The sequence below is a fragment of the Trachemys scripta genome, chromosome 14, assembly GCF_013100865.1.
Source record: "Trachemys scripta elegans isolate TJP31775 chromosome 14, CAS_Tse_1.0, whole genome shotgun sequence".
NCBI classification, from domain to species: Eukaryota; Metazoa; Chordata; order Testudines; family Emydidae; genus Trachemys; species Trachemys scripta.
Window position 1 is genome coordinate 8,850,565 of NC_048311.1, and position 13,951 is coordinate 8,864,515.

General features: G+C 41.2%; 1 protein-coding gene across 1 annotated transcript in view; it reads right to left on the reverse strand.

The window, feature by feature from the left end:
- Nucleotides 1-3,561: 3,561 nt before the first annotated feature.
- The window catches only part of GAS7 (growth arrest specific 7), a 138,803-nt gene continuing 128,413 nt past the window's right edge, over nt 3,562-13,951 (reverse strand). Inside the window, exon 15 of the mRNA XM_034790254.1 lies at nt 3,562-12,565. Within this exon, the coding sequence (XP_034646145.1) occupies nt 12,452-12,565 (114 nt within the window). The 3' untranslated portion in view covers nt 3,562-12,451. The remainder of the gene's footprint in view (nt 12,566-13,951) is intronic.

A 13,951-nucleotide genomic window follows, 5' to 3' on the forward strand; every position in this document is an offset into this window, starting at 1 on the left:
TAGATATGCAAAAGTCTGTACTTTTTACTTTGAGACTATGACCCAAAATGGTTTACACAAGCAGTGTGAGCGCTCTTCCCATGCCTGTGCCTCTGCCACAGCAACATCCTTTCCTGCCCCTCCTCCCCATGAAAGAGATGTTCCAAAAAGTGACCTCATAGTAGGGAAAAGATACTGAGGCCTGAAACTCTGAGCAGAACGTGTCAAATGTTCATGTCATCTGAGGAGACAGCTCACACTGGAGAGGTCAGCTAGGATACATGTAAACAACTGACAACTAAAGGACAGTTTAGGTCTTAAAGAAACAAGTTGTTTAAACTGATGTAGTGTTAATATATTTGTTGGGTCTAAAACAAGTCATAGCTCTGTATATAAAAGGGTATAATTTATGTAGTACCTTCAGAAGGGTTGAGTGTTTGGTTTTCTATATTAGACATCAGGAAATGAAAATAAAATTGAAGTTGAAAGTTCATGTCCTCTCTCCATAGCAACTTGTGTAAGTAAAATCATTACAAACAGGAGCGCATGAATTTTGGCTGGTTCAGCAGAAATGTTTGTCTTTGGTGTAAATATTTCAGTAGGACCAGTTTATAAAACTTATTTTTTATTTGTAGAATGTCTGAGACAGCAATTTAGAAAAGCGGAAGGTGACATTAGTGTTTCTATGTTTTAAGTCATAATTTCTATGGAGCTTCTGATAGGAAAATCTCAACATAGCAGAAGAGCATGACTAACACACAAGATGCCCCTTCTAATTTTTTGGGTGCTCAAATTGGCCATTAAGAACTTAGGACTGGAAGGGACCCCCGAAGTCATCAAGTCCAATCTCTGCTATTGCAGGCAACCCCCACTCCTATTGCATGGCTGCTCCAGAACCTGACTCATCTGATTATTAGAAACTAGAAATAGGACAATGGAGTTGTCGGTTTGCTGGTGTGATGCCCTGTACCCCACATGGTTATGATGTATTTTGTACAACGTACACCTTGTGTGGTATCATTTGAAAATTCATAATCTACTGCATATTATTATCCTGTTGAAATGTGTATAACAACAATGCACATAAAATTATGAGATTTTGCAATAAGAGTGTTACTGAAATGTGTTGTAATTCTGAGTAACACCCATAAGCCAATTTCCCAGAGACAAAGCCACACTTGCACGTCAGCCAGGTGCTAAAGATCTATTACCTACTTAATCCGACATTCCCCAGCAAGGGGGTGGGGAAGGTATAAACAAAGTATTTACAATTTAACTGACGGACAGTTGGCAGCTCACATACGCAATAGAACTGCCTGACCCCATGACCCAGCAAAGACTTTTCTAGTACAAAGAGTTAGCATATAAGAAAAGGAAAAAAGGCCTCTGGCCCCCTCTCCTCTCCTTTCCTCTCCATCTCCATGACATCACCTGAAGAACATGGAAGCAGATGCAGGCTGTGAAATGTGTTGCAGCTAATGGTGAGACACCTATTTTGCTTCTAGAACTATTGACTTTGGGAAAGTTTAGGCATTAGATTGCAGTTTTATCTCTTTGTTTCTTTTGTCACCAATTCTGACTTTTATGCCTTATCACTTATAATCACTTAAAATCTATTTTTCTCTAGCTAATAAACTTATTCTATTATTTTATCTAAACCAGTGTGTTTGATTGAAGTGTTTGGGAAAACGCTACTTGAGATAACAAAGGCTAGTGCATAAACATTACCCTTTGGAATGTCAGGCTATTTATGAGCTTATACTGCCCAGGGGTCTACTGAGCACATTTAAGATGCACATTTCTGGGGTGCCAGGCTGGGACTAAGAATATGCAGATATTGTCCTGTACGTAATTCATGGCTGGCTGGGAGAGCATTCATGTATTCTGCTGGGAGGGATTTTTACATGCTAGTGGCAGTGTGTGAGCAGAGCCTGAAGGAGATTGCTGTTTACCAGCAAAGCAGTGTGAAAGGCATCCCTGGCTGGAGTGTTAAGGGGATACAGCAGTTCAATGGGCCATGTTGCACTCCAGGGAGTGTCACAGCTGGCAAGTTCAAAAAGGTTTCATTCTGGGTCAAACTGGAAACAAAAATGTTCAAAACTTTTGGCAAATTGAAAAGTCATTTCAAAAGAAATAGATTTCTATGTATTTGAAAAAAAAAAAAAAAGAAAAATGTTGAGACGGGTTGAATGACAAGCTGGATGTGACTTGATTTTTTTTTTTTTGCTTTGTTTTTGGGCTTTTTAACAACAGCAAAGGAGACCTACATTCACTGAATGGCCAGAAAAAGAGGTGGGGGTGGAGGTTTCTTCTTGATAGCTTTTAGCCCATTGGTTGCAGAACTTACCTTGTTGGAGGGAGACCTGGAGCCAATTCCTATCCGTCTGATATGGGAAAGGAATTTGAACTTAAGTATCCCACATTGCAGAAGACTATCCTAGCCATTGGGGTATGGGATAATCTAATATAGCACTTCATTATGAATCACACAATATGAATGACGAATATTTACTCAGCCAAGGCTGAAAAAAAAGAATGACTCTATAGCCTGGTGTTAAGGGCATTCACCTATGAGCTATGAGACCCAAGTTCAAGTATCTGCTTCCATGACGCTAATTATTTTTAAAAAGTTGAACAGCCTCAACAGGTGTGATTGAGATAGACCCTTGTGAAGCTAGACTGTCCCATAGGTTAGTAGCTAGGGCATTCTCCTGCACTGTAGGAAACCCACGTTGAAATCTCTTCTGCGAATCTGGATCCCCCACATCCAAGGTGAGTGCCCTAACAATTGGGCTAGAAGTTATAAGAAGAACACTACTGCCTCCTTCAGCGGTTTTGTGACTCTAGCCCAAAAAATCAAAATGCTTTAGTAATGTCAAAACAAAAATTATTCATTTTGCTATTACTGAAACATTTAAATTTTTCAGTTCAGATGAAACTATTTGGTGAACTTGACACAAATTCACGAATAGTTTTCGGTCAACCAAAACTGCATATTTCAGCAAATAAACTACTCACCACTTTTTTTTGCCAAGGTCTATTAGAAACCTTCTAATTTTCAACCTAAATGTATTCATGAGCAGATTATCCCCATTTATTCTTGGGCCAACTCTGTCCATTAGCTTAAATAGCCCTTCACCCTCCCTGGTGTTTACCCCCTCCCCAGATGTATTTATAGACAGCAATCAGATCTCTTCTCAGCCTTCATTTTGCTAGGCTAAACAACTTACGTGCTTTTTCTCACAAAATAGATTCACCATCCTGATACCTCTTCTCTGCACCTATTCCAGTTTGAACTAATCTTTCTTGAACAAGGGTGACCAAAATTGTACACGGTATTCCAGAAGAGGTCTCACCAAGGTGAGTCTATTTTTACTGGATATACCTTGCCTGATACATCCTAGGATTGCATTTGCGTTTTTCACAGCTGCATCATATTGATGGTTCATAGTCATCCTATAATCAACTAATACAACCAGGTCTTTCTCCTCCTTTGTCACTTTCAACTGATGAGCCCCATCGTATAGCAGAAATTCTTTGGAGCAGCAGGTGACGGAGATACAGCCACGTGTGTAATTGTTATGACAGTGTGCTTTTAATTTAAAACAACAATTTGGTAAATATAACACCACGGTCAGCCGATGTATCTCTGTACAATTTATTTTACAAAGGATGAGATGAAGCACTGAGGTGCATACACGCTCATGAATAATGCAGGAAAATACAGTTAAACTTTTTGCAAGACAGAAAAATTATGTATAGCAAATGCTTTCAACACTTAAGAACCAGATCCACAGCTGGTGTAAATCAGCACCGCCCTATTAACTTCAGTGGAGCTATGCCAATTAACCCAGCTAAGGTCCTTAAACCTCTTGAGCATTCAATTCTTCAGCCAAAATGATTCCATCATATGTTTTTATGGGACAATGACCACATTACAATTTACACACTGATCAAAGATTTACTATTGTTATTCAGATACAGATCTTATGTTACATAAGTTATTTAAGGGTCTATTCAGACAATATTTGTGGAAAGATATAAAATTTTGATTAAACACATTTAAAAAAGAGGTCATTAGTACTGGCAAAAGACAATTGTTACTTTAAAAATTTAGTCAGTATTTAGCAAAAGGACCATATAGGCAACTTCATTTGATTAGAAAACTGCTTTAGAACATGGCTCACCACTGATCTGATCTGCTTTTGAACAACTGCAGTTAAACTGTCTGCAAAACTACTCACTGCATTTCCCACCTTCTTTTGGACTGTTGAAACAAAGAAAGCAATTTAAAAAGAGGAGATTCCATTTGTCTGATATTGCCACTTGCTCTGTCCAGAACAGACTGATACTGTTGCTCTTAGATGCTGTTCTCTCTGTGTATGACCAAGTGAATGGAAATTGGGCAAACCCCCAAGGCAGCTTTAAAAATCGCAGCCCTAGTACCCATTACTCTGAAGGAGTGGCAAGTCTCAGGACAAACCTTCCTAAATCCAAATGACTAGACAGTGACGTCTTGCAAACCTGAGTACCCCAAGAAATACTCTTCAAACGCCAGTCCTAGTCCTCAGCCAATACACATGGTGACCCCACTCCCATGCTGAGTCACTTTGCCACAGTGACAGCCCCAGAGGGACGAGTCCTCATTTACAGGGACCTCATCAGAAAACAGCATTTGCTTGGGTCCAGTGTGGCCTTTATTCAGACCCATTATGTGACGTTTGCAGCTTGTTTCAATGGCACCCCTGTATAGAAGGCTCCTTTGTTGGAAGATTAGCGTAGGAGGTTGTTCTGAATGCCCTTTAGGAGAGGGTCATTTCTCTTTGAGTGGCATGAAGGACTCTACCCTTCCAAGGCAAGTGTGACAAAGCTCCTGATCATGTGAAATGCTGAATGACCTCAACTTCCACTGAAATGAATGTGCACTAGAAAGCTCATCGGATCCCTCCCAAAACAAGGAATAGACCCAACAAAGAGCAGCAGAGAAGGAAGCAGAGGCTGGTGCAAGACGAAGAGGCAGTGGATGGGCCTTCTCTATAGCATGACTAGAGTTTGCTATCCCCTCAATTTCAGTGGCAAGCATTTCTGATGTCCATACTTGACATTAATAATCAGTGAGGTAACATCAAATGGGTTTGGGTCTGCACTGAGTGACAGTATGGGAGCATCAAAAGGGAACTGAGAAAGCTGCCGAGGTCTGTACACTGGCTGCTCCTGAGCTGTGGAAGTTCATGAGGTGGGTCTATGCATTTTTATACTTGTGTAACTGTAGCAGGTACAATTGAAAGAGGCACTTAGAATTTGGGGGAGTTACTAATTGTATTTTTTTGGAATTGCAGTTGAGGTTCAAACCATTGTTCAGTTACCTAAGAAATCTGCAGAAATGAAACCAATTTGCTCAAATTGTATTCCTGGAAGCTCAGGGAATCTGAACATAGTAACTGGTAGGCTTTGTCTGCATTCCTACTGAGTTTGTCTTTCATACCATATTTTAAAAATAGTCCAACTTAATATAAGTTGAGGGAATTTATATTTGCACATCTCTGTTTCAAATCCGAGTAAATATTTTCTCTGTTTCTTATGCTATTGACCTGAAATGTTATTTAAAAGGTCTTTACAAGACTTTAGTAATGTACGCATATTAGAATCATATCTTTAGACAGGCACAAAAGGATTCTGCCTTGTGGAGTGCATGGGATTAAAAATTAGAAATCAAACTATGCCAAGTGTTGGTCCCATTGGTGAACAGACTTGGAAGGATTAGTGGAGTCTATGGTGTATAGCCCAAAAAGGAGTAATTGCACTTCCAACCACTGGAGCTTGAAGCATAGTTTGAGCACCAGTCACTTTTAGAAATGTATCCAAGAAGCATGACATCTTGTTCTGAACATTAGTGCAATATAAACATGACAGTGACATCTGAAAATCTAAACTGAAGAACAAGATGCTTGGAAACAGATAAAGCTCTGGTGGAAATGTGTCTAAAATAACAATTAGGAGCTGAGCATTCAGAAACAGAAATCACATACCTTTATGGATAAGATCTACTTTAAAACATGATGTAATGACCATTGCACAGATAGCAGGTGTGCAGAAGAAATCCCCAAAGAAAAGACATGCAAATGAAAAAGAACGTGTCCTCATTATGTCAGAGAAAGAATGCATGTGCTCCCAAGTCTTGGAGGATGCCTGGGGTGGGGTTTGTGTATGTGGGACCCTGAGTCATGTGGTGGCCTGGTGTGATTCTGGACATCAACGCCCTCCCAGGAACCTGGGAAATCTTTGGACATGACTTGAGTGTTGCCATACATCAGTATCCTGATGAACCCTTGAGAAGTGACCAGGGAATCACTATATTACTGAGTATCAGGCAAGCCAGTTCACATGCCATGGTGAAAAGGAGCTGGAACAACAGTAGGGTATTTCTCTATGGGTACATTATGGATCTTGTACAGTTTGAATTCTTTACAGCATTGTTTTGGCCACAATTTCATTCATAATTAGTAGCAGAACTGGTGTTTTTGTACTGGGGTGGGAAGACATCTGCTGGTGACTTGAAAGATCACAATTTTTTATTGAAATGGAAGCCTTAATTAGGACCAAGTCCTTATTTAGGCACCTAGATCAGTAGTTTGATTTCCAAAGATTCTCTTTGCCTATTACCTCCCATTTACTTCCAAGAGAGTTGTAAATGCTCAGCACTTCTGGAGAGCAGGCCATGTATTTCTATATGTGGACCAAGGAGTCCAATTTACCCATTTTTTAAAACCTTGATGAAATGCAGAGGTTGGGTAGTACCCTTCTCAGTCTGAGCAGTTATTACTAGTGCTGGTTTGAATCCATTGACCTAACCTTCTCTAAAAGCTTTAGTCAGAATTCCCATTGAAAATATCGGATACATTGTTAAAATAGGGTGTTGGGAATGTAACTTTCTGCCAGAGAATAGTTAAGCACACCGGTAACACTGTTGTGTAGGAAACATGCAAATTGAAAGCAGCAACAAAGCAGTGTGAAACTGCACAGCAAAGTGAAACACAATAAGATAATAACCCCATGAGCAAGCAAACATTTTCCTCTTTTATACGCTGCAATGGAGAAGGTTTGCTTCTAGTGCTCATTGCAAACAAAGTTACAGCTGTTCCAGGGAAGCTGCTCCAGATGTGCACTCAGGCAAAGTTGTATATGAGAAAATTACTTTGGTAGGAGAAAACAGCTATTTTAATAGGATTTTGTTCCATGACTTCATGACTTTTTTAGAATAACTCACTTGTCTTGAAAAATGCAGCCTCCAGAGCTCTCAGGCTGTCACAATCACCGATCCAGTGTTCCTAAGGGTGAGTTCTCGCAGGCTTACAGCAACCTGAGCGCTGAGTGGCTGCACAGAAATGCTGGCTATGGAGCTGAGAGCTTTTAGAGCAGGTTGGGAATCTTTCAGCAGCCTTGTTTGGTAGCTCTTCATCTGCGAGAACAGCAGGGGGCTTGTCAGTCACTGAAGAGGCAGATCTGACTTCTTTGTTAAAGCCAGGGCTTAGCACATCCACCTAGCAATGAACTGGAAACAGCAAATGGGTTGGTTCCAGAAGGAATTCAAAGAGTGAGAAAGATAGGCCTTAAAAAGATGGTTTGTTTTAAGTAAGATACATCAATAAATGGCTGCCCAAAAATACATGGCAGGCTGGTGTATGAAGACCGAAAAGGCTACGTGTGTGTGACATGCAAACTGTTTTGCATCCTGTGGTAGAATGTGAAGGACTCAGACAAGCTCAGTTTGCTGACAACATCAAGAAGTTAAAATGGGTAGATTACGCTGCAGTTGTGAGGGGAAAGGAAGTGTCTGAGGCTATGGAGGGAGAAGATGTGAATGAGATTGAACAATGTGGGAGAAATGAAGAGGAGCATACAAAGCCATTCAACCTAGACAATGGTAATAAATATTCCACCCTTAGTGAGCTAGAGGACAAACAAGCTGAGAAGAGTGGCTACTGAAAACCCAAGACTGACAGTCAGCTGGATACAAGAGGCTGGGGACCCACCGCTGAGGGATGTGGCTCAGAATACCTGCATTTGTTTCAGATTTAGCTAAAAGAACAGTATATCACCTCTGGGGTGAAAAACAAGGCATGTGACAAAGAGCATCCTGAGAAATGCTGGGAAATTCTCACTAATTGTCCTTTATGTGGAAACAAATACACAAATCATAAACTGGAGATCTTCTAGTTCCAACAGTAAAACTTCTTTGGAGTCTCTTTAAATTAAACATGACAATTTTCTAACACAAAAAAGTATTGCTGTCCTCATTCTGACTCGAAGATTAATTTATTACTGACATAAAAAGTGCTAGTTATCATGATCTGCCTGAAATATTTATGAGCAAAAATAATACAATCCCAACTAGTAATATGTATATATACTTAGCATTTTAAATGGGCCAGTTTCCAAAAGGTAAATTAATTATGAGCAAAACTGATTGGGAATAAAAAACTTAAATAGAAATGTATGCATTAAAATAGTTACTCATTTAAGAATGCTTTACTACATGTCCCAAAGTCCACAATTCTTCAGTCATGAGAAAAGGCTGTTCAGTTAAAAAGCAAACAAAAACAAATACCCATAAAACCCTTCACTAGCTTAAGAAGGGATGTGAAACGGGAAAAAAAATGATGAATAAAAAAGGGGAAATTGATAATAATATAAATTAAAGTTAAGAAATGCAGGTAATTGATAAGAGAAGCTAAAGGTATTACCAAAAAATCTATGGTCAATATGGTTAGAATAATTTTAATTTATTTATGTCCAGTGATGTAGGTTTCATTACTAGATGGAGTACTAAAATAGTCAGTAATGATGCAGAAAAGGCAGAAGTGTTCAATAAATATTTATGTCCTGCATTTGGAATGAAGTTGGATTATGTAGTTATTTATTTATATAATTATGGTGAAACACTTTCTGTTTCAACAGTAACTAAAACAAATGTTGCACAAAATCTGCAAAATCTGCAAAACTGATCATTTGCTTGCAAAAGTTTTAAAAGAGTTGGCTGAAGAGTTCTCCAAATTATTCATTTTAATTTGTACTAAAGCTTGGAAACTGGGATAGTACAAGAGGCCTGGAAGAAAGCCACTGTTGTGCTAATACACAACATTTTCAAATTTACCTGCAGTAAGACTTAGGTTCCTAAATGCCAGAGTTTTTTGGCTTTTGGAAATTGTACTTTTGAAATTGTACTTTTGAAAACATTACCTTACATTTTATTGACTTTTCCAGTGCCTGTCATCTAAAGTGCTCAGTAAAGGTAACAGAAGGACACATCACTAAAGCAGAAAACCAATGTAATAATAATCAAACCAAACAATTGATGAGGATGGGGAGTGATCAGAGAAACAGCAGGAAAGGCAGGTCATCACAATGTGATGTACCCATTAGAGCAGCAAAGGCAAGTCAGACGAACTGGGTTCTAGTCTAGCCAGTGCTCAGAATGTGCAGTGGTGTATCTCCAGGAAATAACATTTCTAAATAGTGAGACAGGTGGCTGAGGGGCACACATTTTTAACACCATCTAGGGAAAACTTCTCTCTGATTGACTGTCTGGCCCCATTTGTCTGCCTCCTGGGGAAGAGCAGCCAATCACGGCTGCTGCAGGAAGCAGGCAATTCTCTCCCCCACCCCTCAGGAGTTGACACCTTTCTCACAGGCAACGAAGGAGCAGAAAGCCCAACAACTCACGGTAACAGGGAGATGATTCTGATCAGAGTGCTAAGCTACAGTCCCAGCATGCCGGTGCACTAGCTTTGTAGGCATGATGGCAGAGGAGAGCTGTAAGGTGGCATTTGAAGGAGGACAGTGTAAAGGCATTGCAGGTTTTTACGGGGTGCTCCTATGCATATTGGGTGGTGTGGGAGAAAGTGTGAAGGTATTTGCTGGGCTAAACAAGCCAAGCTCTTTTAATTTCCTCTAAAATCATCTTTCCATTCCCCTGATCATCCTAATAGCCCTTCTCCAAACCTGTTCCAGTTACCAATGTGATGATCACGTGGCAGGACCAAAAGAGCCATAACCAAGATTTCTGCTGAATCTAAAAAAGGGAACTTGCAGTCCTGTGCAATGTCAAAAAGGGGTTAACTGCAAAGTTTAACAACAGGAATAATACTGGAGACAAGAAAAAACTGTAATTCAAAGATAATGTCAAACTTACATAGCTATATAACATCGAAGAGCTATAAATATCAAATGGCATTGGTAAGCATTCTGTCCCTAGTTCTGACAGTGCGAAACAGGAACAAATTCAGAGAAAAGCAACAAAATTGGACAAGGGGCTACATTATAAGGACAGGTTAAGGGCCTGATTTTCAAAAGTATTGGGCACCCTCAACTACACTGAAAGTCAGATAGATATGCACGTGCTTGGTGCCTTAGAAAATCTATTTGGCAGAGGAAAATATTTTGAAGAGTTTGCAGCCCCAATGAAGTCTTCTTCGGCTGAAGGTACATATCCACAACTGGTCAATTCAGTCTGTAGTCTAGAAGTACTCATGGATTCCTCGCTAATGTTGACCTCTCTCATCACAACAGCTGTGAGTAATCTCTGTCCCATCCTGGCAGATGAAAACCTAGCCTCAGTTATTTGTGCCTTTATCACTGCTGGACTACAACAATGTGATATACCTGGGCATGAAACCTTCAGCTGTTTGGAAACTCCAACTAGTGCAAAACACTGCAGTGTCTTCCCTTTGCAATACAGGCTATCGGGAGCCTGTCCTCCTGCTCTACACTGTGACCTTCCCATAGAATTTCAAATCAAGTTCATGGTCTAGGTCCTTATCTTCAAAGCACTGCATGGTCAGGGCCCAAAAAGACTATGTACAGCTCCAAGATGAAGCCCATGGTTAGCTACGCTCTTTTGGCACAGTAGAACACTCAACAAAAGAGTCAAGCTTATTTGTGCAGGAGACAGAATTTTCTTTGGGGCCAGTCCAAGACTGTGGAATGAACTCCTCCAGGAAGTAATGACTATTATAACCTCACCACTTTCAAGCTCCAAGTGCAAGGCACATTACTTTGACCTTGCCTTCTCCAATATAAACATGTAGAGACAGGGATATTTAATAAATAAGATTTTTTTTAAAACTACCAAAACAAGACACTTCACTGCATGTTTCTCCTTCTGGGGGAGGATGCGAGAACAAACAACATGTGACAGATGTGTAGCTGCACTTGTTAATGCACTGCTGGAAAGAGCTCAGATACTAGTGATGAGTGCAGTATAAAAACCTAAACAGAATAGAATAGAATAGACCTGCTAACTATCTGCAGACATCTGATGGGTGTAAACACCAAGGAAAGCGAGAAAGGGATGGAGAGACAGGGAGTGCATGGGCATCCAAAAGGCTACAAACTAGGAGTTATTTCGAGGAAATTAAACAAAGGCTAATTTAAACTTGGATCCATTTGGTTGGGAAATGACCTCCCAAAGGGAGTGTTAGAAGATCCTGCAGAAAGCAGAGACTGTAAGACATCACACTATATAGGCAGGAATGGACTTGAAGATCAAATTTATTCCATGGTAGGTGTCCTCTTTTTGTCACTTAAGTCAACCAGACAATTAATGAGGTAGCTACAGCACAACCGAGTCCTTCCTGGTAAACAGATGGTGCAAGAGGTCCCTTTCAATCTTACTTTCTATTAGCCTCAAAGAGAAATGGAGATGATAGAGGATCTATATGTCTCTGAGTGGGATTATAAAACAGGAAGGGCTTGAACAGGTGTCTTTCCTCTGAGGGGTTTTCTCCTAGCCTTTCGCCTTGTTTACTGCTTTGGGGAAAAGCCCGTACCTCCCTGCACTCAGACATACTACCGTAGCAAGGTAGTTGTGCTAAAAAGTATTATACAAAATCAATGTACCCTCACAACACCCCTGTGAGGTAGGTAAGTATTATGAGCCCCTTATTATAAATGGAGGAACCAGAAAAGTTATGTGATGTGCCCAAGGCCATCCAGCTGAGCAGTGGCAGTGCTGGGATCCATGTTCAGGAGCTCCTTGCTTCCAGCATCATAGTCAAATCACTAGTCTGCTTCCATGGCAGAGGCTTGCTGCATGGCTGTTCTTACATTCTACACAAAGAGAGTCATGCAATGGGTGTAGTGCACAGTCACTGAAGAACAGAGCTCTCTCTGTACCAGGAAGCAAAGACCTCGGTTTCTCCTGGCAGCAGCACATCCCTGGCAGCTGGAAACTTCTGACAGGAAGAACAGACATCTGGCTTCTTAACCCTGGAATGTTGGGAGCTTAAGGCATAGCACAATGGGAACTGATGTGATGATCAAATGTGACAGAGATACTCCCTACAGACAATAAATACAAGGTATCTGGTAGCAGAGCAACCTTTTTGTCGTCCTGTACCTCTTCTGAACCTTTACAGGACCCATTAGCCTGGTTAAACCAGCGAACCCATCACATATCACTAATCAGATCAGTCTATATTTCCATGTCCACAGGTCTGATATCTCCAGTTTTGTGTTCTTGTACCCACAGTTCCCTGTCTTTGGCAGGCTCCACTTTTTGAAGTAACTGATCGACAGGCTCTATTGTCTAAAAAGATCAGAATGAGAAGCAAAGTATCAAAAGCACATATCAGAACACAGAGCAATTCCTGCTGCAAGATCTCCTTGCAACTGAATTAGCTGTGTCACTGTCGCAGGAGTAACAGCCTCCTCTCAATTAGCTGGTTCCATAAATGGGAGGTCAGACAAAATACAGGCTTTGCAAGAGGAATCATACCACTGGTGAGGCAAGTCCAGTGTATGCTGCATCCAATTCCTAGTGTGACAGTAGGGTTGCCAACTTTGTAATCGCACTAAACCGAACATCCTAGCCCCGCCCCTGCCATGACGCCACGCCCCCTTTCCTCGAGGCTCTGCCCTCTGCTGACTACGTTTCCCCTCCTTCGGTGGCTCGCTCTCCCCCATCCTCACTCACTTTCACTGGGCGGGGGTGTGTGTGGGGGGGGTGAGGGCTCTAACTGGGGGTGTGGGCTCCAGAGTGGGGCCAGAAATGAGGGGTGCGGGGAAGGCTCTGGGCTGGGGGTTGGGGTGCAGGAGGGGGTGAGGGCTCTGTCTGGGGGTGCAGGCTCTGGGATGGGGCTGTGTATGAGGGGTTTGAGGTGTAGGAGGGGGGTCCAGAGGGGTTTCCGGGTTTGGGGGAGACTCAGGGCTGGGGTAGGGGGTTGGGCCTTGGGGTTGGGGAGAACAAAGTTAGTGGAGAAAAAACCTGCCAATTAAAAAAAATCAAACCATTGCTTGAAGACCTCTAGATCTTCATGTGTTTGGGGCAGGAACTTGGCATTTTCAGGGGGATAGTCGTAGGGTCAAAAAAATGTCTTACGCTGTCTCCCCAAAAATCTGTCTCAATTTAGCCAAGTTCTAAAATGTGGAAAATCACCATTTGCAGCTGAACTTGTTCAATGACTGCTCAATCTTGTCACATTGTATTGTTTTGGAATGATTGCATGGAACTGTGTTTCCATATGGGTTTCAGGCAAAATACCTGCTCCTGCAAATCAAAACACGCCTTGGTCTATGGCAGGAGCACCTCCTCTCTGTACTGCATGGGGAGTTAAGAATTATTTCCCATATTTTACAGACAGGATAACTAAAGACTAGAACAGTTGCTTCTGGGACAGCTTGGAATAGAACCCCAATTCTTGACCTATACTTCTCACAAAGGAAGTTCCACATCTATGTGTTTCATCTTCCTTTCTGTAAAATTCTCTTCTTTGTTTACCATTACAAACTCACTGATAAATGTACGCATCATTTTATACAACAGAACACAGGAATCCTAATTCCCAATCGGCTGATCTAACTACTAGATCACCCATCCCTCCAAGAGCTAGGAATAATTGATTGATAGTATTCTGCTCCTTAGCAAATAGTTGCACATGTGCTGATCCATTTTTCTTAAAACATGTGACCAGCC